Here is a 27479-nt window from a genome sequence, read left to right as displayed (position 1 = left end):
ACTCTCTTTTTAGAGAAGAAGTGGAACTTGGCTCAAAACTAGATGATGAAGCCGTGGCTGGGAACTTGAAAGAAAAGGTGGAGGAATCTTCACAGGTGGAAATCTTCAATGATCCAAAAGTAAACGAGATGATTAGGAAATTTGAAATGGAAGGTAAAGTTGTTAAGCAATATATTAAGGCTAACACAACGATTTTCAAATCAATTATTGCAAGCATAAAGGTAAGAAATTTGTGTCTACCATAAATGATACTGGAAGGAAACAAGGCTAGGGGGAAGGTGGGGGAGGAAAAAAAACGGTTGTGCCACTCATCCCTAAGCGTAGAAGAGTTTATGAACCCTCACCTTACAAAATGATGCTCTTCCAATCCTAGATCCAATTGATATTCTCATCTGTAAGCTTGAGACCACTCTCATGAATTGCTCTAACCTCTCTCAGTCCTTACCAGCATCTGTAAAGGTATTAAGGTGGATGATAATTTTTTTTTAGTATTTAAGGTTCATTGAGTCAGCTTGCAACACTTCGATTATATTTTCAGGGAAAAGCTTTATCGTCCCCAAAGATCGAACTCATGACCACTCCCCTGAGAACTATGAATCTTATCACTCTACCAACCTGAAGATATTTCAAAATTATGATGATACACTACTATCTTATCCTCATTTTGCTGCATTTATCGGCTTCTGTTGAAGTTAATGTTAGTATTTTAAATTCCCCCGGAAACTTTTAGTTCGATAGTTACTATGGCAGCCACAACATCTGACTACTTTATGAACGGCGTATGTAATTGTCTATCTTTATATATATTTTTGATGTTTTATTATTAAAAAAAGAAAAGAAAAGGAAAAAAAAAGAACGCACACAGTTACACGTACCATGTGGGTGGCAACTGAAATCATCCAAGGGTGAATATTTTATCGAGTTGCTGTTGGACAAAAAAAAATAAAATCGAAAAACACCTGAGAGGCACCGATAAGAGCGGCGAGCGAAGGGAGAGCGGACGTTGCGCAGGTCGACTCGGAGGGTGAGAAGAAGAGAAAAGATGTCTTCTTCTTTCACAGACAATTTTGGTCAAAACAGTGAGGACTCACGACAGCCTGCTTCGACTCGTCCCTTCGACGACGATGGCTACACAGGCTACGATCCTCGCCTCGCTTCGCAGCGATTCGACTCTTTCACCAATTTCGCCGACAACGAATCTCTCAAGGACTCAGTCGGTGATTCGTCTCCCATCTTCAATAATCCTTCTTACAGCACCGGAGACGAAGGGTTTGTCTCACACACCGTGCCTGACACTCCGTCTCCGCAGTCGATCTTTACTGGCGGCGCCGGATTTTCGTCGTTCTCTCCAGAATCTAATGGAAAACCGTTTGATGATGGTTTCGCCGGGTCCGACGGGCCGATCCTGCCGCCTCCATCGGAGATGCAATCTGAGGAGGGTTTTGCACTTCGAGAATGGAGAAGGTAATAGCTAAGCTCTTGATCTAGATTTCATCCTGCTTTCCTTCCGCTCCACTTTCGTTGTTGGTTTGCCATTTGATGTTTGTAAACGTGTAACCAATCTGGTAATTTGGTTTTCTTTGCAACAGTTCAATTGGTTTGTAGCAGATAACGATTTGCAATTTCTTAGCTACTATGTTGTTCATAATTGGTGACTGAGCAGACGCTGAGTGTTTGATCCAAAATGGTTTCAATCAGCTTTCCTCGGTATTGCTTGTATCATTTGATTTGATTATGAACTTTTTAGCAGGCTTATCCGTTCATCACTATCGTCTCCCAAATTATGCCCCCTCCCCCCACCCCACAAAAAAAAGGCCGGGGGGGGGGGGGGGAAGTGTGCCCTTCCATGGAAGAACCGAGGAAAATCGAGGTTTCCGAAAGTGTTGGCCAGATATCAAACGGCAAGTTCTACTAAGAATCAAATACAGAGCAGACTATCGTTCAACACCTAAACTAAACTTCACTTGATATTACCAGCTCATATTCGTGAATGCATAGTGTGCTTCTGTGAAGTCGTATAACATGTGTGTTATTGTTAAGTAAGCTCTGTTTATTTGAATTGACTGCCGAATTCTGCTTTCGTATGTTTTTTTCTGTTGATTTGTTTATTTTATTTTTCTTATTTCCGGTAGAAGTTAATCTCTTTAATTTCAGCACTGATTTTACTCTGTTTTTGAGGAATTTAATGTTTTCAAAGTTACTTTAAGATCTTGGAGCCAGTTTTATTGTTGTTTCCTGAAAATGAGTTATTGATAGTGTTCTAATGCTGAGATTCGTTCTTTTTAATTTCCTCCTTTCCTGCTGGTATCAGGTTGAATGCAATTCGCTTAGAGGAAAAAGAGAAGAGAGAGAAAGAGTTGTTGAACCAAATAATTGATGAGGCAGATGAATACAAAATTGAGTTCTACCAGAGGAGGATGGCCACAATTGAGACAAACAAAACCACCAACAGGGAGAAAGAGAAGGTATGAGTGGAATGTGCTCCCTTACCTGCATGTTTAGTGACACATTTTTGCTCTTTTAATACTACCTAATGCACTTTTGATGATTTTCATGGTATGCTTAAGGTCATTGCTATCTGCAATGACTGCCCTTTTTTTTTTTTTTGGGAGGGGCTTTGGGATTGTTTAACCCAACGAGTTCTTTCTAACACCATCTATTACTATTTGCTCTTTCATGCTTTATGGTAAAAGGCAGACATTCTTTTGAAGGGGAAAACCTAGAAACCAAACATGATTATTATTTCAGGCAGAATATTACTTTATGCATAGTGTACCAACAGATTACTAGAGTGAGGTATCTCCTATTGTGTCTATTGGAGGTTAATGTGTGTAAAGATCAACAATAACCACCATCATGACATCCCAACTTTTTGTGTGTAAGGATGTTTGTTAGAATTTCAGATTACTATAGTATTGTGATTATTTAGCAAACAAAATATTTTTTTTTGTTGCATTAGCCTAAATTAGAGAGCAGTCAGGAAGATGCAAAGAACAGAGAATGTGCATGCAGACCTCTGGCTTTGAGTCTTTGTTTGCTGTTGCGCAGGTATCTCCTACGTGGCTCTTGGCTTGCAACATGTGGCATTTTTGAGATCCAATGGCTGCGATTGCAAAGGCGGGCAAGATTTACAACTGTTGGATCTTAAAAATGCCACATGTTGCAAGAGACATGGAGGAGAAACTTGCATGACAGGAAACTGAAATTCACTGGTTTTGTTGAATATGATGAATCCCAGGGCAGCGTCCAATATCTTTCACATGAATGAAGTAAAGAAAAGCACTTGACTTGTTGGTGATTTTGCTTCTTTTGGGCATTGAAACTCCAGGTGGAACTTCCTGTGTAAGAGCCTACTATACTATGGTTTCAACTCAACTTCGGTTGACCTGGTGATATTTATGTTGAATTTTACCTCAGCTAGCCACTTTATTAAGTTGGTTTCCCCTTAATTTTCTTTTTCCTTGGGAGACCCTGTGTATATCGTAAATATGCTGAGAAGAATAGGCCAGTGAAAGTAAATAGGATTTAGACCTGACCTGATTCCAAATAGAAAAAAACTTTAATTCTGGTGTATTTGGGTCAGTTTGAAAGAGAGAGAGAGAGAGAGAGAGAGAGAGAGAGAGAGAGAGAGAGAGAGGTAATTGCAAGAGAACGAGATGGCCATTTGCACTTACCCTCGTTTTTCCCTTAAAAATCCTACCAAGTTTAAGGAGAGGTGGGTGGAGACGGGAGAGATACCCACCCCACATCTGCTGACAAGTATTTTCTTTTGGAATAAGAAATCATGTACCATATGTCCAAAGCGATGTTTCACATATATATGGAGAGTTGTAAGATATCCCAGCCCTTTATTCTGGCTCCACTAGAAGGTTGGAAATGGAGGATATTTATTGTCCGTGTGACCTACTGTTGTACAAGACTTTGTGTGCTTTTAGGGTCGTTTTGTTTGCATGTGAATCAAAAACGAGTGGACTAAGTATTCAACTTTGTCCGGTGAGTACTGTTTTACTTGCTAATGGATTTTCAATACCGGAACTGAACTGGAATGGTCGTTCTGTTGTTTTCTCTATTTGTTTTCAGATGTTTTTGGCCAACCAGGAGAAGTTTCATGCAGAGGCTGACAAGAACTACTGGAAGGCAATTGCAGAGCTCGTTCCTCGTGAAGTGCCAGCAATAGAAAAGAGGAGGGGAAAGAAGGACCAGGAGAAGAAACCTTCAATTGTTGTTATTCAAGGGCCGAAGCCTGGAAAACCAACTGATCTCTCTAGGATGCGTCAGATTCTTGTGAAGCTCAAGCACAATCCACCTCCTCACATGAAGCCACCTCCACCTCCTGCACCAGCGCTTGCTAAAGATGCTAAAGCCAACCTTGCTGCTGCCAATGTTCCAAAGGCAGCCACTCCGGAGGCTGTAGCTGCTGCTTGAGAGGATATTATCTGATCTTGCTTTTTATCCTGTCCTTAGCATCTGCTATTGTATGCTAGTCTAGGCTGTGCATCCATGCTGTTGTCGTCGTTTGGTTCTAGCTTTGGGAGTCTCAAAACAATCATATCTGGGCTTTGGTCGGTTAATATATGCTGGTTTTGGCAATGTATAAAAATGGTGTTCTGCTTGTCCTGGGTTAGATCGTGTAGGCAAGGGTGTTGTGCTTATTTTGGGTGTTGAAGATGTAGAGGAGTGTAATGTGCTATTTTATATAACATTGAATTTCGCTGTGTTGATATTATTCTTACCATATCGCCCTCTACGGCTCTACTAAGGTCATTGCCATCGATTAATGGTACGGCTGGCGGGAATTTTGGGATTGTTGGTGAAGGGCCAGATTACTGATGCACATGATGGGTGGTACTAAGTTGAATCAATCTCATTGAAATTTGACAATTCTATCCTACAGCTAAAATGGACTTATAATTTGTTATGTGACAAAAAAGAAAAGAAAGAAAAGAAACCCTCAACGAGATTAAGAGTTCAAATTCAGTTGGACTGTGAGAGTCCAAGGATTAGTTCAAGGTGTCCGAAAGTTGATGTGTACATCTCAACTTTTTTTTTAAAAGTATTATATATTTCCTATTGGAGGTAGGAAAGCATTCTCTGCACACACAGTAATGCACATATATACTAAATGATTGGTTGAGAAAACAAAGTTAATACAAAATTATTGAGGATTTTTTCAATTTAAACTTAAGCTTTTAATCTCAACCAATCATTTGGTACATAAATGAATTTTAACGTGGAACAAAAACCACGAGACTGTAGTCCACTAAAAAAATCCACTAATCACTAAAATTGAAAATATGAGGATCTTTTCTAATTAAAACTAGAGAAAAATATCCACAATCATCAACATTTATCAAGAACAACAGTTCTTAGCATACATCACTGGATGAACTCCATCAATGAATGAAATTAAAAATTTTAGATACATCTCACAAAAAATAGAGGCACAAAAGCATATAGATCACCTTGATTTTGCAAGTTCTGATTCACAATCCCACCATTGGATTTGAAGAACGACAAGTCATGAACTCCCAACTCGATCAGATACTCGATGACCACCTGATAAAGAGTTTGATCAAAATTGGACAAAACACACTCAAAAAGAAGATTAGAGCTCTTTTCTCTGTATTTTGAGATTTCTTCCATATCTAGATTTCTTCCATATCTTTTGCTTCCTTGACAAAACAAGCATTTAGTCTCTCTTTTAACTTCTAAAAAAAAAAGACTAAAATACTGTTCGATAAAATTTATGAGCTAACTTTAAGTAATAAGCCATTCTCCAGTGGAGAAGGAAACCAACCCAACAAAAAAGTGGTCAAAAGTAAAACAAATCGATATTAATCTTTTGTTATTAATAATTAACATCATTGAATAAAGGTCCAGTTGTGGCTTGCGCCAGTGCTCCCATGTCACACAGAACTCACCTTCCTCGTATAAATAATTTCAACGCACATTTGATTATTAAAATTCGCTGCATTTTTTTAACAGATTTGTTGATTTTAAGAAGGAAAATAACATTATATCAATTACCTTATAAAATCGTATATGTACAGATAAATTAATTTTCCTGTCATCTTCCACTACCATAGCATCAGAATCTTACACAAAAAGGCTCCGTCGTGGAAAACCAATCAGGGCAGAAACGAAGAGCTACCATAACGGAACCTCTCACCTTGGTTGCATCCTTGATATGGTAAGAGAGTTACTAAGATGTGTGGATTCCACGAAAGGGTTAATTGACTGTTTGCCCTTGGGTGCCCAAGGCACTTCCTGCGGAATACTCCCATCTGAGGATTGAGAACCATGGTTCCTGTATACACTGGGGGGAACTAGAGATTCAACATTAAGGTTCATCTCTTTGGAGAGCATCTCCATCACCTGTGTAATGGAGGGCCGCTGGTGAGGTGCTGCTTGGGTACAGAACAGTGCTACCTTGATAAAGCGAACCACTTCCTCCTCTGGGAACTCACTCAGTTCTGGATCAACTATGCTCAACAGATTATCTTCCTCTTTCAGTTTCCATGTCTGTAACATCATTCATAAATTCAACTAGCATAAGCAATAAAGAAATGTGATTCAGATCTTTTAACTGATTAAAATAACAAAAATCTCATCAAGCAGATGTAAGGTCTGGCCAACAAATGGCTTGTATGGATGCACAACTGGTACGTGCACAAAGACATGAACACTAGTTCTGAACATTGATATGGAATTATTGCCTAAAAGCACACAGGTTGTTTCCTTCTTTCATGGAATATTTGCCTGTAGTAGTCTTAATCCATTCATGCAGCCATATACAAAAATGAAAGAAGTAAATATATAAATAGTTCATGTAGATAGTAAATGCTGAAAAACAAAAGATGATTCAAAAGAGTATACAATAATAGATAGTGACAACAAGAGATGTATGATGAGTAAGCAAAAGATACATAGGGTGCGGGTATTGGACCAACGCTCAGGTTGCTCCCTCCGGGGGGCCTGGTGGTTGGGGACTTGAATCAGGAAACAGTCTGTCCACCCACCAAGGAGGGGGTTATTGCGTAACCCTTTACCAACTAACTGGGGTCAGCAACAAAGTTCCTGCTCTCTTCTTTTTTCTCATTCAAATCATAGTGCCTATTTCAGTTCAACTACATTGGATGTTTTGCAATTTTATGGGATAAAGAACACCACATGCCTCTCTGCACCTGTCTCCCTCCCTCCTCCCTCCCTACTGTAAATATCTTCTCCCTAATGTGGGAGGAGAGAGACACAGCAGGCACACTAGCATACACAAGACAGCTGGACAGTGAAATTCACCCTAATTTTAGAAATATGATTCAAGGTATAATGGTATATTAGAGTACCAAGATTCTTAAAGAGTTTTGACAATTGAGGTTCATGACCACATTCATCGTCCTTCGGCATCTAAATCCCACTTTATTTGGTATTTAAGAACAGATCCCTGTTTGCAAACCCAGATTGAAGAAATTTGGGAACATTGAGTTCAACAGGATAAAAAGGTCAATCAGCAGTTATTTGGGACTATTGTTTGTAAAATGAGAAAATGCCAAATGAATGGAGGAGATGCATCGCAGTTCTCATTACACAAAGAAAGGAGGTACTCGGAGGTACAAGAACTATAGAGGCAAAAAACTAATTAGTTATACAACAAAGTAATGGTAGAGGGCTATTGAAAAGCTATTGGAATCCACAAGAGACAGAAGCCTACTGTTTTGGAGAATCCATTTGATTTTGTGTTAGGAATCCACGATGTAAGCTATTTCTTACTTAGGAGACTCGTCGAAAGATATAGAGAGGGCAAGAATGATCTCCATAGTCCATATGATCTTTTATGAAGGGGAAAAAAAACTGACCAAGTCCCTAGAGAGTTAATACGTTGTCATGCTAATATATGGATACAATTATAAAAAGGAAAATATATGTGAGTGTGTAGCATAAGAAGTATACGGAGTCAAGCCACTAAATTCCCAATTACGATTGGATTACATCATGTATGAAACTTAAGCTCTTGTTTGTTTACACTTGAATATGGACGATTACCAGATTATCTATATAATGCTTCTTGACTGCCCAACATTCTGCATACACATCATAGTCGGCCATAAGACAATCCTACTAATTTTCTTTTTTAAGTTTTCAAGGGACTACACTGACCATACAATACTCTAGTGGTACCTCAGGTACCTCTCTAGTCTCCACTTCATACATACTACTTCAATTTTTGAGCAACATCATCTTTATATATGGCTCAGACCAAAATTCTTAAATAATCATTTTAGGGAATCTCCCACTCATTAATTTTTGTCGCCCCATTGATTGTCCTATTGTGGTTAAAACTACTCATCGCGTACTCCTCAGTTGTTCCAATTATCTCCAGACCTTTTGATTTGAAGGCTGATCTCTATAAACGCAACTTGGCATTAAACCCTACTATTGTCTCATATACCAAAAGAAAATCATTAGCAAAAAGCATACACCAAGGAACCTAATCTTGTGTGCTAAAGTGCATCAGAGATGAAAATGTTGAGATGCAAGTGTGAAAAAGCTAGGAAAGTTCGAGCATGGAATAACCTCATAAAAGCTGAGTTGGGAATCAATCTGAGTCTCTGATACATGATAAGCTACAAAAGAGTTGTTTGAGGTGACATGGCCATGTTCGATGGAGCTTGGGTACTTCAGTATGGAGGAGTGGTTTGATTTAGATTGAAGGAGCTAAAGAGCTATGGGTAGACTTAGAATAACCCTAGAAGGGGTGAGAGAATACATGCATAGCTTACATTTGTATGTATGATTTTGAATAGAGTGAAATGGAGAGTAAAGATCCTGTGGACAACTCCATTCAGTTGGGATAACACTATTTGTTGTTGAGATTTTCTTTTAAAACTTTAAAGAGTTAACTATTGATAGAGACTATTTGGGATTCTAGTTTCAGCTTTAGATACAGTTCAAGAATCCTTTAAGAATCATACTCTTTCTTGGATAGTCTGTAGATACTTTTGTTCCTCTTTGACTCACAGCATTGCAGGACTCATGTTGTAGGCCACTTTTAACTGATCCCTTTCCCTTTACCCTATGTCAGTTCAAACCTGGTTTCCTTATTCAGGTGTGTTCCCACAGCTTCTCTTTTCCCTGTTCCGTCATAGTCTTCTTCTACTACCTGGCAGCACCCCCGTTTTCCTTTGACCATATTGCAGTTTGCCAATTTTTTATTTTTCTCTCAAGTTGTTGCTTGTTGGTTTGATTTCAAAATTGCTATTAATTTCTGACATCTATTCCTCTTGTGTTTAAGGTCCAGTTTTTAGCTCCAAATATTGAGATTTCATACTGTGCTCTGTTTCTGGGAATAGTGTGCAAGTCCAGTTTTAGCTCCAAACATAATGCATTTCAGGTTCAGCCATCTTCATAACTTTGTTTTACATCTCTCCTCATCCCTTTTGATTTCTGAAACCAGAGAGATATTTTCTCATAAACTCAACCCTAGGTAGTGGATGGTAAATCCAGAACAATCCATTTCTGAAAACTGCATTGGATTTTTGGAATTTGTTTCATCCTTCAATTTTCTTTAAATCTTTCAATCAGATTCTGCTTCTAAGCATGGTCCCAAACTTTTTGATCGTATAAATTCCACTCTAATAGAACAAAACCAATGCGAATATATCGGGTTTATTTTAGAGGAAACAAGCCCCCAGTTGGGTGTTTATATATGTTGGGCCTTTGGTCAAATTATTCTTCATGTGATGGGCGAGTTTAATGTGCCTATATTAAGGGTCGCAATTATGAATACGAGATTTACTTTATTAATTAAAGTTGGAGTCCTAGTTAGCATAGGAGTTGTTTTAAAGTCATTTATTGGTCAAGTATATAGCTAGTTTGATTGTTAGTTGGTTTAGAATATTTGTTAAAGAGTCAAAATCTTCAAAGTTCCATGTATATATATCCATATAACCTACCATTCATGCACACAAATTTAAGATAATATTGCTTTCAGTTTCTGAAGCTTGTGCAATTGTAGATTCAGTAGATGCTGTTGTGGATTCAGTGGTGTACTTCAACTTACATCCTACCAGGAAATCCTAAATCATTTCAGATATGTTCATTCTTATTTTATCTATTCTAGTTTTTCTGCTCAATCACCTCAACATTCCCATCTTAGCTACACTTATGAGGTCTTGTCTATTTGTTGGGCCTACAGTTGGATAAATGCAATTCTCTGGTCTGATAGTGTCCCATAAGATTTTCTGAGTTTATTTGAGATGCATTCATGAGAACACTCCAGAAGCACCAGCCCACCTATCCCACCCAGCAATAACTCTCTGAACAACATTTTTTTCAATCATCTGAAGTTCAAACTAACTAGCACAGACACTGTTATTGGGCTATTACAAATACCCAACTCTGCTACCCCAAAAAGAAGAAGAAGATCCCAACTGAAGAATCTGATTTCCCTACAAGGCTGCTATGAGTCTTCACATGTCATCAAAAGACAAGATCTAGTAATAGTTTGCTCATTTCTGTCAATATACAAGCAGAATAACAAACAAATTTCGTTTAAGCTTTTTGAAGTTACAGAAACACTTGAGCTTTAGTCCATTAATGACTCTGCAGCAACAATGAGATGCAGAAATGTTACCCAATCCACAAGAAGTGAAAGATTGTCACCAAACGCTGCCTTTGTATTACTTCTTCCACTGATTATTTCAAGTAGAAGCACCCCTAAACTGTATATATCAGCCTTTTTTGTTAGCTGTGCAAACAGAGCATACTCTGGAGCCAAATAACCCCTGAAAAGGCAAAGCAAAAAATTCAAAGGTCAGCGCAGAATGATGCAGAACACTTAGGTGCTAATACTTCCTGTTATTCTTTATTGAATTACAACTTACAAGAATAGAGAATAAATTAACATGCAAGAAACACAGATTTTGGAGAAGTGCTGCTGCTCTAAGAAAGCAAGCAGAAATGAAATTTTTTTTTTATTATTTAAAATAGAACCTAAACTAGTCAGTCACTAGTGGGATTTCTGATACAATGATTTTAGGATAAAACTTATATCTAGCAGTGATAATCCAGGTTCAAGAGACCAGAATCAGTTCCCATCAATTTTGATTCCAATCTGGTTGGAATCAGCACCAACAAGTTGAAACCCTTGAAAAAGGAATAAAGAAGCACAGAATTTCTAACCTCTCTGATCAATAAACTTGGATATCTAGCTGCAGAGCTACTTTCATTATTTAATCCTATTTTATGGACAAAATGGAAGGAATAGCAAAAAAAGGGGCTCAAAAACAAGCAATTCCAAAGGAGAATGCAGAAATCAGGCGAAATAGGGATTGGGCTCGTGCAATTCTAGTTTGAATAAGGCAGTTCGAATCAGGTAATTCACCCTGATCTAGTTCGGATTAGTCAAATCGTTTGTCATTGAGCCTGAGGTTCTATCATCTATGCATATCTAGTAACAAATAATTTCCATGACATTCAGTAATTTTGCTGAATAGTGTTTCATGCAAATGATATTCAAATGAAATTAGACCAATATATATATATATATATATATATATATATATATATATATACATATTCAAATGAAATAGGGTTACTGTAATATATAAAAACTTGGTAGAAATTTGGTTGCTGTCAGTGAATGCTTTCATTTTGTCTTAACTCCTACCATGTAAAAGGGCAGATTTACAACACCACCAATATACGAATCCAATAGAAATAATTTCATCTCATACAAATAAAAAACGTGGACCATCATATCAAGATGAATTCATAAAAAGAATCACATTTCATGCATGCAAATGCTACAAGAACTGAAACTGAAAGAAATTTATTCCACATTGCCACCAAAATAGCAGAATAACTGCAAACAAGTGGATCCTTTTGGTCCACCAAAGAGAATTGGTAACTTTACTCCTGAGAAAAATAAGCCAAGGAAACTTTGGAAGTACACTAAGACATTAAGTAATTCCCAAACAACTCACTTTCCATATATCATTACATCCATGGTAAAAAATTCGAGGGAAACTCAAGTTTCGACCGCGTGAAAATGGGAAACTTAGGTGGAAACTTGGGAAATTTCGAGGAAACCGAGGACTTTTCCGTGCAATTTTCGACAGGTTTTAGAGAGTATTTTGGGGTGGAATCCTGTATTTAAGCTAATTAGAGTATAAAGAATACATTTGTTGTATTTTGCTAAAAAAATCAATGTAGATATGTCATTCAATATACATAACATCAATGTAGAGTTGTTAAAAAAGTACATTATAAACTTAACTACTTAAGCACATAACATTCAATATATAATTTCTAACTTCAAAATAGTTGACAATAAAAGGAAAATACAACTTAGTGTTAAGAGGAGTGCCAAGAGTGGATTCATCCTGTGAGCTGAGTAGTACTATCCTGTAACATCCTCTCCTCCAACTAACGAACATAGACATCCCATGACATTTTATGCCTATGGTCGTCAAGTTAATCGACAACTGTAACTTTATGAGTCTGGTCATCAATATGCTTAAAATAACCAACTTGAGGGAATACGCACTTTGGATAGGGAAGTCCTGATGGAGGGGGTATTTGGGGAAACATGAAATAAACAAAAAAATTGAAATTTTGAGAAAACTACAAAATTTATAAGAAAAAGTCTCATGTTTCCACAAAATTTCCCAGGTTTCCACAAAATTTCCCAAGTTTCCCACAAAATTTCCTAAGTTTCCCACGAAATGGAAAAATTTTTTTCCTTATGAACCAACTGGTCCAATTGGGTTGAACCAAGTTTCGATAGGTTTCAAGGTTTCGACAAGTTTCGACAAAATTTCGACAATTTCGATCGAAACTGAGGACTTTTTTTTAGTCCCCATGAGTTTCGTTTCGCATTTTCCAAAATGGAAAATTTCGGTGGAAATTTCGATGGAATTTTGTTCTATGATTACATCTATATTCAGATTCTTTTATTGTGGTTGACCACATGAAAGTTTGTACCAACATTTGTGTATACTATAGCCCAATTAAAATCTCCATTAAAAAAGAAGTAAATGACAGAGAAACCCAGAAAATACACCTTTTACTTGCTGACACCCATTTTAGATTTTGTGACCATGTGACTCTAGTTCTGTAGGGGTGGAGTAACTTGCGCAACTCTTCCTCTTCCCAATTCTCTTCAATTCTTCTTTCTCCCCTATCTTGCTTTCTTTTCTTTGTTCTTCCCACGGTTGGCTGGTCATAGAATTCAGATTTCTAACATAGGTGTAGTGAAACACAATGTTGGTAGAATGGCTTATTGATCAATGTGATCTCAAGCCCTTCATTTATAATTAAGTGGAAAGTACACTATTACATAAATACCCTTAGTTGGGTAACAAAAAATTTACATGAATAAGAACTCTAATAGAATTGGACTCCTACTCTCCTAGTAGAACTCAACCAACACTCCCCCTCAAGTTGAGGCATAGATATTAGTCATGCCCAACTTGCCTACAATAGGAAGGAAATCTCCTTCTTTCAAACCCTTAGTGAAAACATCTGCCACTTGGTCTCCGGACCTCACAAAAGGCATGTAAATAAGCCCTTATTCCAACTTCCCTTTGACAAAAAATCTGTCAATTTCAATGTGCTTAGTTTGATAATGTTATACTGGATTATTAGCACTACTAATAGCAGCCTTGTTGTCACAATATAGCATCATATGGTTTGGAACTTGGACTCCAATATCTTGTAGCAAGCCTTTCAACCATAGTAGCTCACAAACTCCACGAATCATAGCTCTATATTCAGCTTCAGTACTGGATAAAGCTACCACATTTTGTTTCTTACTTCTTCATGTAACTAGATTACCTCCAACAAAGGTACAATAACCTAAAATTGACTTTCTGTCTGGAGATCCCACCCAGTCAGCATCAGTGTATGCTTCTACTCTTAGATTATCAGTGCATGACAAAAGTATTCATTTTCCAGAAGTTCCTTTCAAATATTGTAGTATTCTGGAACAAGCTTTCATATAAGATGAATATGGATCATGCATGAATTGGCTCACTATCCCCGCGGCATAAGCGATGTCTGGCCTGGTGTGGGAGACAAATAAATAAGCTTCCTTACTAGCCTTCGGTATCTTCCTTTGTCCACTGGTTCTCCCTCTTTTTCTTTAAGTTTAGCTCCAGCTTCAATAGGGGTATCAACTGCTTTACACCTCAACATTCCCACTTTTGATAATAAGTCTATGACATACTTTCTTTGGGATAGGAATATACCCTTCTTTGATCAAGCCACCTTGATCCCTAAGAAGTATTGTAACTTCCCTAGATCTTTAATCTCAAACTCTCTGCTAAGAAAGTTCTTCAACCTTTGAATTTCTTCACCATCATTCCCTGTGATAACAATATCGTCCACATAAATAATAAGAAGTGCGATGTTAGTAACTAACTTCTTGACAAATAGTGTATGATCAACATTGCTTTGCTTGTACCCAATAGAATTCATTGCCTTCAGGAGGCATCCAAACCAGCATTTAGGAGATTGTTTTAACCCATAAATTGACCTCTTCAACCGACAAACTTTCCCTTGCAGATTGTCATTGGAGAAACCATGTGGGATTTCCATATAGACTTCTTCCTCTAACTTCCCATGTAAGAAGGCATTCTTTATGTCTAGTTGGTGTAGATTCCAGTCCTTGTTCACAACTACAGACAATAGGACTCTGACAGTGTTCAGTTTCGCAACAGGGGCAAAAGTCTCTTGATAATCAATCCCACTAGTCTTGCCTTAAACCTGCTAACTGATCCGTTTTGTTTAATCACAAACACCAATTTGCAACCCACTAGTTTTTTTCCTGGAGGAAGTGTAATCAGCTCCCAAGTATCGTTTTTCTTCATTGCTTGCATTTCCTCTACCATAGTTGTCTTCCATCTCTTATTTGCATAGGCTTCCTGCTAACTTTTAGAAACAGATATAGATGATTGAGAGTATATAAAAGCATAGTAAGAGTCAAACAAAGAGTCATAAGAGACATATTTAGCTATGGGATGCTGAGTACAAGATCTGACTCCTTTTCTCACAGCAACAAGAAGATCAAAAGAAGATACCTCAAGGGGAACAATAGAATCTGTTCTGGAGCAGGAGACTGAAGTGGTAACGTGTCACCTTTCTCCACCTGCTTTAGCCATTTGTAATTCTTCTTCTGATAAGTCTGCATCTCCTTATTCTGGTCAATTTGGTTTTGAAAGACCTCAACAGTGTGCCTCACAAGAGTGGTCTCCCCCTTGCTAGGTTCTTCACATGGTTCAGAAAACGAAGGGGGAGGATTAGAGTCCTCAGGTATACTGGCTGAAGTCTCCCCCTGGTCAGGAAACTCTTTTTGAACTTTTAAGTTGTGTTGGTGTGTGATAGGAAGATCTAGAGTTGGAAAGAACACCTCTCCTCTAGGACTCTCCCCCTTGAGAGGTGTATAGTAAGGGCAAAACTCATTAAAAATTACATCCATGGATACAATGGTTTTCCTGGAAGGAGGACGATAACATTTTATAACATTTGTACCCTTTCTGAGTAGCAGAATACCCTAAAAATATGCAGTGTAGGCCGCGGGGAGCCAGCTTATTCTAGTGGGCTGTAATTCTGGCATAACACACACATCCAAAAATCTTTGGGGGAATAATAAAAAAAAGAGGCTCCCTAGAGAATCTCATTAGGACATTTAAAACCAAATATCCTACTGGGCATCATATTCATAAGGTAAGAAGCAGTGAGTATAGCATCACCCCAGTATTGATCAGGTACATTTATAACAATCATAATTAAACGGGCTATCTTTAAAAGATGCTGATACTTCCTTTCGGCAACCCCTTTTGAGCAACCGTATCAACACAATTGGTCTGATGTATTATGCCAGCGTTAAAGAGATATCTCTGAAATTCACCATCTATATACTCTGTGCCATTGTCACTGCGAAGGATCTTTACAGTGGCATTGAACTGAGTTTTAATCATATTATGAAAATTACGAAAACATCGAAAAACCTCATTTTTTTTGTTTTAAAAGATAAATCTATATAGAACGAGAGTGACAATCAATAAAAGTAACAAAGTACCTATGGCCGTAAATAGACACACGTCAGTAGGGACCCCACACATCAGTATGAATTAGCATAAAAGGAATAGATTTTATATTATGAAGAGAAGGTAAATAAGTAGAACGAGTCTACTTCGCAAAAATCCAAGCTTCACAAAAAAAATCATCCTCATTACAAAAAGAAACCAAATCCAGAAATATTTTCTTAAGAATTCCTAAAGGGGGTGACCTAGCCTATGGTGCCACTGATGACAATCTAATATTACTAAATGGACCTGATTAAAAGATGTAGTCAGAGCAGAAGCAGATCCTCCAATTGGCTCAAGCAAATAAAGTCCATTGTCTAGTTTACCACGTCCAATCTCCTTCCCCATGACCAGATCCTAGAAGACACAGTAAGATGGGAAAAAAATCACTTTACAATTCAAGTCATGTGTAAGACTACTGATAGAGAGCAAGTTAGTAGAGAAAGAGGGAACATGTAAAACTTTAGACAAAGAAAGTGACGGAAAATGCTGAATGTCCAGCAATGGAAGAATAGGAGCCATCAACAATTCGAACTTTATCCTTTCCAGAAGTTGGAGAATATTGTAAGAAAAAGGAGGATAACCTGTCATATGATCTGTGGCTCCTATATCAATGATCCAAGGAGTAGAAACTGAAGAAACTTGAAAGCCTATAAAAGTTTTACCTGAAGTAGCAAGGTAGGAGTTGGTATGGGTAGTAGAGGAAGCAGTGGTAGAGGCTATATCGGAAATAGAAGACTGCATAATACGTCAGAGAGTAGCTAACTTCTCCTGTGAAAAACCAACGTCTACAGAGGGTGTTGTGGAAACTGTCTTAGAAATATGAGCTTTCGGTTTTCCTCTTCTGTGTGCTCTTTTTTGCTCAAAATTAGCAGGCTTCCCATGGAGCTTCCAACAATTGGCTTTAGTATGATATGGTTTGTGACAATGCTCACACTTGACAATCTCATTAGCTGAATCAGATTTAGTGCTAATAAACTGTAAGGCTAATTTCTCCATAATAGGAGCATGAAGCATGGTTTATCAACGGCTTTCCTCACACTGAACAAAAGCATAAGACTGTTTTAGTATAAGAAAGAGAGAACGACTTAATACTTGCACTCTGATCTGATTATACTCCACATTCAAACCTGCCAATAAGTCATATACCCGAGTCTTGTCAACGTGCTTCCTATAAGTAGTCACATCATCTGGATTAGTGGGGTGATAATTCCCAAAATGGTCCAACTCTTGCCAAAGAGATCACAACTCAGCGTAATATTGGGCCATAGTAAATTCCTTTTGGGTAATCTCATAAAGCTTCTTTCGTGGCTCATAAACCTGTGCATCATTCCCCAACTGTCCATAGGTTTCAATAGTAGCCTTCCAGATTCGGGCTGCAATATCAAGTAATAGGTATCCACGGATAATATTTGGATTCATGTAATTCAAAAGAAATGACATAATAAGAGAGTCATTCGAGATCCATTTATCCTGTGAAACACCTGCGGTAGTAGGTTTGATAATGGCAACCATAATGTGTCCAACAAGTCCTCTTCCGACAATAGTCAGGTAAGCAGATAGAGACTAGATCAAATAATTTGTTCCATCAAATCTTACCGAAAGAGGATGAAGAGTGGGGTAATGTTCGGAGCCGGTGGGAGCAGTAGTACCGTCTATAGTTGCCATGTTGAAAAAAAATTGTCTACAGTTATTTAGTCTTCACCCTTCAACCAAAACGTCGCAGAATTCAATAGCCAAATCACAATTCAAAAAATGCATATAAGGAACACCATGACTTCTTCTTCTCTTTCTTTTCTTCTTTTATTTTAGTAATTACAAATACATCCTTGAAAAATCAGAATTTGCAAATAGGTCCCTGAACTTATACAAATTTACACATAAGTCTATGTAAATTTGCAAATAAGACCATACACTATGCAAATTTACCAATAGACCCTTAATAGAATGCAAATTTACAAAATTAACCCCTCAAACATCTGCCCTCAAACATCTGTTTTGTTTGGGCTAATTGAATCGCATGGCTTCAGATGAAGAACCAGAGAAAAAAATTTTGCAGGAGCAGCAGTAGGGCAGACGAAGGTAGAATGGTTTCGAAATAGCTCACTATAGTGCAGCGGCGGAATTCTTCTGCTCTTCTTCTTTCCTTTTTTTTCCTCTGTTCTTGGTCTTTTCTAACAAACTCACCGTATGCAGCAGAATTGACGAACGTAGTGTAGCAGCGGAGTTCTTCTGCTGTTCTTCTTTTTGTTCTTGTTCTTGGTTTTGTCGAATTGAACTCACCATATGCAGCGGTACTGAAGAACAGCTAGAAAGAAAGGGCAATGGGTTTCGATGGGTTTGAAGAACTGCTAGAAAGAAAGGGCGATGGGTTTCCATGGGTTTGAAGAGCTACGACAGCTATAGCGAGAGAGAGGCGATGGGTTTTCAAAAATTAGAAGAAGGAGATAGGTTCAACACTCTTTCTGCGACAACCGACAGCAAGAGAGAGGCAACGAGGTAGGTTCGACACTCCTTTTTTTTTCTCACTTCCCTAATCGTACTTAGGCTCTGATGCCATGTTGTGAAACACAATGTTGGCAGAATGGCTTACTGATCAATATGATCTCAAGCCCTCTATTTATAATTAAGTGGAAAGTACACTATTACATAAATACCCTTACTTGGATAACAAGAAATTTACATAAATAAGAACTCTAATAGAATTGAACTCCTAGTAGAACTCAACCAGCAATAGGGTTTTTGGGAGGTGCTGCAGGCTAGGAGACAGGGACAAAGGCTAGGGCAATGGGCTTAGGAAGGAGGGGAGGGGATGGGTGTGTACTTACTGCTGTTGGAGGCTAGGGATGAAGAATTTGCTGAAAGAAATCACCACACCAAGTGTTGCAGGCCCTTCCTGCACTGGGAAACCCTAGGAACCTTAATTAAAACTCCTCACTGCCGTAACTCCTCAATAATTTTATTCATCAAAATTGATTTGGTTACAAGCATAGGCTATGTATTAATAACCTTTATCAGAGAATTCCTACTAATATTAAACTTCAAAATACAAATAAAAAGGGACCCCTATTTAAATAGGATAGCTACTTCAATTAGGACTCTTACTTATCTCAACCAAGACTAACTCAAATAATAATAAAATAAAGAGCAAATTGCACTGACATCCCAAAATGGAGGCCTTAAAGCACTGATACCCCATTATATGTTTAAAAAGCACAGAGACCCCAAAATTGGATTTTCATTGGATATATTTGTCCAATTTATCTATGAAAACCTTTCAAACACTATTTATTATAGGGATATTTTTGAAAATAAATAGTAATTTAATTATTTTCAATGATAAATCTGACAAATATATCCAATAAAAATCCAATTTTGGGGTCTCTGTGCTTTTAAACATAAAGTGGGGTGTCAGTGTTTTAAGGCCTCCATTTTGGGGTGCTAGTGCTATTTACTCTAAAATAATAGGACTAGACTCCTAATACAATTCTGAATTTAGCTAGACCTAAATGGGCTTGACTAGGACTGGCCAAAATGACCAAATTGCACTTCATGTTGGACTGAAATTTCCTATGTTGCTGGCATGGGTGCAGGGTGCTTGGCAGCAAAACCCTAGGCCTTCTTTGGGTCTTCTTGGGGAGGCCATGGGGTCCTACATTAGGTAATCTTACTTCCAACTATGAGTAGTTTTAAGGATTATAAAGAATATAACGATGACTTGATAACAGATTACACTAACAAATTGGACTAATGTGTTCAAAGCATGTCCAACTCCAGGGTGTGTGCTTGTGAAACTTAAAATGGAGTGTCAACAAGTAAAAGGTGTATGTTTAGGGTGTCTTTGTAATTTGCTTCTTTAAAACAAAGTGAGAGGGGAGGGGAGCAAAGGGAAGGGGGAAAACAACAAGAAGTCAACAACAACCATAAACTTATCCCAATTCAATAGGGCTACATGGATCCTTTAGGGTCAAATAAAAGAGTCATGAGAAGTAATAGTGGTAAAATTTAAGCATAAATGAGGACAAGTAGGAGACAAAATAACATTCCAAGAATATATCTTTAAATGGGATCAGTTGCTGGGTCTATGTCCTCTAGATAGCTCTATCAGCACTCATATGGGGCATCTAGTCCTTTATCCTTTCTTACTACTTGAATAATCAATTTTGGCCTACCTCTACATCTTTTAGCTCCATCGAACCTGATCACTCTTCCTTACAGGTGCCTCTAATGGCCTTCGTTGGACATACACATACCACCTCAAATGCACTCTCTTAGCTTGTCTTGAATTGGTGTGATAACCCAGTCAAGATTCAATAAAATCATTCCTTTCCTCCTCAACATCCTAAGCTCTGCTACACTTATTTCGTTATATGGCTCCTCTTGTTTGCCCAACATTCAGCCCCATAGATCATAGCCGGTCTGATCTTGATCAAATCCATAGGTCTGAATACTCACCACTAGATTCAAGTCCAAATTGTAATTCTACTCCAGCAGAGCAGATCTTGGTGGTTCCAGTAAATGGACCAGAGCTAGGCAAAAAGTCTTTATGACCAACAATTAAAGAAGCCTTTCCTTGACAAAAACCTAGTTTATTCCACATAGATGGAATTTGAAATTTCCAACAATTGGTTACATCAAGGGACTTTCTGGATTGGCCACAAGGGAACTTCATATGCCATTCCTTCTATTAGCAATTTTGCCTGCATTTTAGCCATCTTTGTGTCTCTGAGCAGTATATCAAAAACATTGCTTCTCTAGTCAGGACAATAAGGAAACCTCTTAATTCATTCACATACACCACAAGCATAGACTCTATCCTAAACCACCTAGGACCTAGGTTTATATCCAACTGTTACAACTACAACTGCTTAACCTAGATAGGATATGGATTTTTTTTTTTTTGGGGGGGGGGGGGGGGGGGGGAGTAATCCATGCCTACAATCCAATCCAGATAAGATGGATACAGGGGTTCAAGCTGATCATAGACCTGACATTCTTGTTACAAACTTCAGAGATCATATTTGTGTGATAATTGAAACCATAAAATGGAATTTTTTATTTATATTTTTAGGGGACTTCAGTTTAATTTTGCTTCCACTATTTGCATGGTAAAGAATGTGAACTTTCTTGCATTTGCTTGCTGTAGGCAGCCCACCAGAAAAGCATATATCAAATAATGGGTTCTTGCCCCTTGCATGCCAGCTTTCCAATACTCTTGCCTCACAGGATTACTAGATGACCATCTAGATCAGCCTATGGTTTATAAATGAAGAACTACAAGTCAGTCTAGCAGGATTAAATAACAGAGAATGAAAAGAGTATGTTCTCACAGGAAACCTCTTAAATTAGATCATCAAACAAATTTCCACCACTAGTAAATATCACAGATAGGTCACCAAACAGGGAAGGCACTAAAATTTAAAGAAGGAATGCTTACATTGATCCAGCAACTTGTGTGCTAAGATGGGTGACATTGTCTGGAAAAAGTTTAGCCAACCCAAAGTCTCCAATTTTAGGATGCAAGTCTCTGTCAAGAAGTATATTACTAGCCTTGATATCTCGGTGGACAATATGAGGTTCAGCTTCCTCGTGAAGAAACAGAAGACCATGAACCGTACCCATACAGATCGCAGCTCTTTTAGCCCACTCTAGATATACTCGTTTATGATTTGGACCTGAAATGACAGATGCAGAATTAGTTTCAATTGAATCCATTAGATAGACATGTAATTCTGCATGAGTCCATTAGATATACATAGAACATGTCCTGGGTGAGTCAACTCAATGAGTGAGTGGCTAGAACATTATTTCAGTTTTATGCATTGACAATGCCAACCTTGTCTAAAGTGACTTGTGTAAGTAACAGTAGCCAAAAAGAATGCAACACTGTTCAAGATAATATCCAGTCTTATCATGGATGACAGCATGCAAGACCAAGAAGATCATTAAGATTTGTTTCTTGTTACAACTAAATAAAAAGACAGTAGCTCAGTCACAGTTCTAGAACTATACGTCACTTCCTGAAAGAGGTATTATAGTAGCGTCCAACAGACAGCATCCTTTTTTCAGATGAAATGCCTGTATTTGATAAATACCAAGTAAAGCATTTGCAAGGCTGTTGTTCTCCAGGTACTCATAGACCAGCATACGATTACTTCCCTCAATACAACATCCAATGAGTTGAACAAGGTTTGGATGTCTGACATTTGATATCATGTTAATCTCAGTCAAGAATTCACGTGTTCCTTGTTTAGATTCTGCAGACAGGCACTTAATTGCAACCTGATTATCATCCCTTAAAACTCCCTGCAATCAACAGCATAGAACTGGGTAACTTCAGAAACAGATGCCACAAAGACCACCCCAAACTGACAGCAAATCCACACTTAAAATCACATGCCCTCTAGACCATATGTCAGTAAGTTTTCTTTTCTCAATACAATGTAATAAGAAACTTATAGAAAGAGAATAGTAACAAAACTCACCCTATAGACAACACCAAAACCACCTGCACCTACTCTGTTTGATGGATGAAAATTTTCTGTTGCAGATCTCAATGACTTATAGGAGAACAGCTGAACATTGTTGGTAGCAATCCCTAAACATGTAGCAAAACATAAAATAGCATCCTTATATGTCAGCATTGTTGGTAGCAATATCTAACCATGTAATAAAACAAAAAATAGCATCCACATGTGTCACTAGTGAAACTATTACCATAAATGTACTATCACTAGAATCTTTTCAATTCACTGTATGAATTTATAATTCAAATTTCACAATCTAGAGATTCTAGAAAATATTAGAGTTTCCACACTTCAAAAGCAATATTAAGTAACAAACAAAAAAAATATAGATATCTAAATTCTAACATGTCGCAACTCCCAAGAAGCTGAAATTCTTTAGTTCCTGCACTAAATACAAATCCAATCCAGGGGAATAATGGGGCTTCGTGAACACTCTTCACAACGCATTAAATAATCCTAAATCAACAAGGAAGAGTATTGCAGCAAAAGCAAAAGATCAATCCTGCTTTCACAAGTTCCTGTAAACTCCTCAATCTGGGTTCAAACTTTTAAAATTGATCTGGATGAGAAAGAAGACAAAATACAACACTAACTGTGCTCAACCAATGGCAGCTTCCCGAAACGTAACATTAAGTGTGCAGCTGAGTACTTTCCACAAACTCTAAAGCTATGGATGCCACATGATTACATCAGTTTATAATATAAGTACACAAACTCTAATTAAAGAAAGAAAAAAAGTGCCATGAAAGGCATGGACTTTCCCCTTCTTTTTTATATCGTTGATGTTCTTAAAACAGAGTTGAGTACAAAGAATTTTCAAGAAGAACTTTAGTTAGCACCAAAAATCAGTTGACTGGAACAAAGAAACAGGCATTCACATGCAGCAGAAATAAGTCAAACAACCTTCAATGCCAAAAACCCAATACATGGTTTGAGCTGGCCACCCACAACCAATTCTATAATGAAACCCTACTTTACAAAGTTTCTTATGTGGCAGATTGGCAATAACAAATAAGACTGCCAAAACAGAGGGACAAAGGAAAGTAATGGAGGTTGGACATAAGAAACATAGGACACTTTCTGACAATCCTAAACAGAAGATCTGCAATAGGACTTTGTAGATCAAAACTCAAGCTCAAACCATGAGAAAAAAGTTTAGTTTCTGCAGCTCTGAGAAAGAAATTTCAATAATTCGATCACAATCCCTAACACACGAGAGGGAGTACATATAACAACCCAAATCCGAACATGCTAAAATAAGAGTCCCAGATAGAGCAACTTCCTGTATCATCACATCTAACCATATAATTCTAACAAACACAGTTAAAATTAAAAAAGCAATAAAAGATAAATAAGAAAACAACGCCGCAAAATGTCTTTGGGTCCCCAGGATCTCGACTTCCACAATTATTTTCCTCGGCTTGGAATTGTCTAAGCATGAATATTTGTGATAGGGAACTAATTGCTTCACATTAAAAGCATCACGTGGTCGCATGTGACTCCAGAAAATCAACTAGAACTCCCTGTTGTTGATCCGTTTTACAACATCACAAGGCCAAAGGATTCAGTTTGCCATACTCGCATGCTGGGAATATGTCCTTACTTAGCACAAAGGTTCTAATGGTCAAAAATCACAAAATGGAACTAGAATGGGAGCTTCAGTGTCTCACATGAAATTTCGATGAGCTTATGTATATACTATATAGAAATAACAACGAGCCCTCAAAATTTTTGAAATTTCACCGGAATTCCAATCAAGTTCATTTCGCATATGCATTTTGTTTCGGTGACATTGAGATTTCAAACCATGGTTAGCATTGCCCCACATAATGTCCCTCTTGTTCTCTATCACCATGCTAATATGTAAATACACAGAAAATACTTATATCAATTATAATATCTTATGTACAATCTTTATATTCACATATTAGCATGAAGATAGACAAATCATGATAAGATTGACCTCTGACAAGTAAAAATATCTTTAAAATGATAATTAACATTCGGAAGATGAGCAAATGGAATCTCTTACAAAGAGTGGTCACACATACAAAACAGGTAGAGCCAACCGAAGGGCACCATCTGGGGAGGGTCAAGTGGAAATTTGATCAAGTGATCTGAAAACGCTTTGGAAATGCAAAGGTGCTGGTCTAAAAAAAGTACTCTGTTTGCAAATTACCGTTGAACCTCCCGAAATACTACTCGTAGCCTATTGCTTCAACTACATAGCAAGGTGGCAACTAAATCCCTAGAATGAGAACTTTATCAGTATTATCGAAGATTCTGAAGTTCAATTGAAAGAGAAACACGGGAATCATAGGCAACAAGAAAAATCCATAACTTAAAGAGAAACACGAAAATTATAGCCATCAAAGGAAATCCTGAATGACGTGTTGTATTATATGATTAATTCTGTTGACGGTAAATGAGCTCTGTTTAAAACATGTACTAATGAGCACCAGGGTGTTTTTTATATTCTAAAGGATAACGTTGATTCGTTGAGGAGTACTTCACAGTTAGGTCGTTCAAACATAAAGTTGCTTAAAACACTATAATTAAATTCAGTTTCTTACCTTCTGCTTGCGTTACAGAGTCCATATTTTTCTCTTTACGAGATTTCAATCTCAATTTTAATGCACCGAAGCAGGACATGCTCATGACTATCTGATTAGGTCAGTAATGAATCTAATAACATCTACCTTCTTTGACGCCAGACCTAGCAAGTTACAACTAGAAATCAGCAATATCCCCAAAGCCAAGAACAAAACAAAGAGCAGTTTGAGCAGACGAATGCAGGATTATAAGTAAAACGGACTTGATAATTAAATCTAGTTACCATAGTAGCATCAATTAGCTCTGACAGTTCAACAGAACACGCAACAGTAGCAAAGCGCGAGAAGTAAGATTCCGTAGCACATAGAAGAAGACAATTAGGAGAGAGGAGGAAATGAAGCTGAGTAGAATATCAACTTTGAGAAGAGAAACTTTAAATTTGTACTTCTCGTGGCAAAGTCTCCGTTTATTGATTTCACCCATCTCTCAAGTTTAGCAGAGGTTGACGAAGGGAAGAGATTGATAATTAAAGGTTTGAAAGCGAGAAATTTCGAGATCGACGTAAAGAGTAAAGACTAAAGAAAACAGCTAAAAGGCGAAAGTCGATTTTGATGACGCCCGTGGACCGTTCCAGTCTCTATCGGTATCACTCTCTCGGGGCAGTTCCTTAGGAAAAAGGGACCCTCTGCCTTAAAGCAGTCATAACCTCAACTCCTCTCCACCTGTCATTGACTACAGGTGGTCCTTTGTCGATCACAAACTACATGGGTCCACAGGATACTGTAATGGGTCCCAGTTTTTAAAATTTTATTATTAATTTTCTCTTGTGGGCCCTTATATTTGTGGTTGGGAATAAACATCATTAGCTGTGCATGTAATGTATATATATACATATACCTAATAAAAATGTGAGATTTTAAAAATTCCAGCGTTTTATTTTGTGTAAAGAGTGCACTGTTATGCGCACAGCAGAAGATATTTTTCTGTTATAAAGTAGTCGGGGGTGTGGTCCTCCTCCGAGGAGAGCACTTGTTCAGGAGCCCACTATTGACAATCAACCAATTAACTATAAAAATAACAATCAACCCCTCCTGTTTCAAATTCTTTCAAATACTAAGAATGATACCTGTCTTATATTTAAATTATATGTATTAGCTATCTTCTGACTCCTGGGATACAATCAAGGAGTCTGTAAGCTAGCCCAAGCAAACAAGTATGCTTCTCCACCACTACTGAATCAGTGCCTTTTTGCCAAAAAAATTCACCAAGAGTTATAAAGCAAAGTAATTTTTACTAAAACACAATATATGGAAGACATGTTTTATACATGTAAAAATAAACCAACGGGGGTTGGTCCAAGTGGTAAGTAGCTTGGTTCGCTTAAGCAAGATTCCGGTATCGAAATCTTGTGGATGCAAAAAATTATCGTTGGGAGATTCACCCACCATAGCCAGGTGTGCGACTCGAATCGAATACCGGATTAGTCAGGGCAAAGCTTTGAAAATCGGGGTTGGCAACCAAAAAAAAAAAAAAACTCACAATAAGATGGCTTTCATGGGAGAAGCTATGAGGGTTGAATATTTTAGTAGAAGAAGGTTTTCTATTTAAGTAGGAGATTGCTTATAGTATTACATCCTAAATATCTAGTTTAGAATATGAAAACGGTTGCTTCTAGTTAATATTTGTAGAACAACATTAGACTTTTCAATTAATTTGATTATTTCACAAAAGCTCATTACAAAGTTGAATCATAACTAATTCTATGACATATATTAGAACATAAATTAAATATAATTTAAATACCTCAACCATAAGTTGGGTATGACTCAAATACCTCAACATAATATTACTCTTAACCTAAAATAAATAAATTATAGGACCTATGGTGAAAGTCACATGCCCAAACAATGAAAATAACTAGAGTTTTTTTTCATGTGACTCAGTTAAGTTGAACCAAAATTCTTGTTTACCTACTTAAGTGGCAAAAATTAAATGCTGTCCACACCGGCCATTTTGAAAACATTACACAAATTACCTACGTTGTTTTTTTATTAACTTTAAAATTGAAAGGATCATTTTGTCCCTGAAGGTAAATATAAGTTTTTATTCTACAAAAACTAACTTAATTTTCTTAAATTTACAAAAGAAGTTCCTGGGTTCACCGATTCACCAAGGCTTTTGAACTCTGATTTGCTGTCCCACCAAGTGCGTGCATAGTGCGGGTCAACTATTAACATTAAAGACGCCCCTGTTCCCTCTGAGTTCGTTCACCTCAGGTACCATATGGGTCTTGTTCTCACCAACACCATCACCA

The 27479-nt window shown here is 37.6% G+C and overlaps 2 protein-coding genes across 3 annotated transcripts; one reads left to right on the top strand and one right to left on the bottom strand.

Moving 5' to 3' along the window:
* Nucleotides 1–31: 31 nt before the first annotated feature.
* On the bottom strand, nt 32–25803 carry LOC149027707 (putative serine/threonine-protein kinase). 2 transcript variants are annotated; one of them, XR_016175008.1, is made up of 8 exons: nt 25449–25803; nt 25186–25328; nt 22571–22683; nt 22181–22391; nt 21523–21760; nt 10631–10781; nt 5463–6522; nt 32–103 (listed from the first exon to the last, which is right to left on the bottom strand). XR_016175008.1 is itself a non-coding variant. In XM_089165140.1 (7 exons), the coding sequence occupies exons 2-7, from the start codon at nt 25268–25270 to the stop codon at nt 6166–6168; spliced, it is 1155 nt and encodes a 384-aa protein (XP_089021266.1). In that variant the 5' UTR covers nt 25271–25328; nt 25449–25803; the 3' UTR covers nt 5323–6165. The 2 variants fall into 2 exon arrangements, 1 of the variants encoding a protein (XP_089021266.1); XM_089165140.1 differs by lacking the exon at nt 32–103 and having other exon boundaries at nt 5323–6522.
* Nucleotides 947–4847, top strand: LOC149027708 (clathrin light chain 2-like). The gene is made up of 3 exons (XM_089165154.1): nt 947–1464; nt 2312–2465; nt 4081–4847. Exons 1-3 carry the CDS (start codon nt 1043–1045, stop codon nt 4423–4425), a joined length of 921 nt encoding a protein of 306 aa, XP_089021280.1. The 5' UTR covers nt 947–1042; the 3' UTR covers nt 4426–4847.
* Nucleotides 25804–27479: the final 1676 nt, after the last annotated feature.

This window comes from Hakea prostrata, chromosome 1 (assembly GCF_041222555.1).
Source record: "Hakea prostrata isolate BN-2017 chromosome 1, UWA_Hpros_2, whole genome shotgun sequence".
Taxonomy (NCBI): Eukaryota; Viridiplantae; Streptophyta; class Magnoliopsida; order Proteales; family Proteaceae; genus Hakea; species Hakea prostrata.
This window is presented reverse-complemented; position numbering and strand designations above follow the sequence as displayed.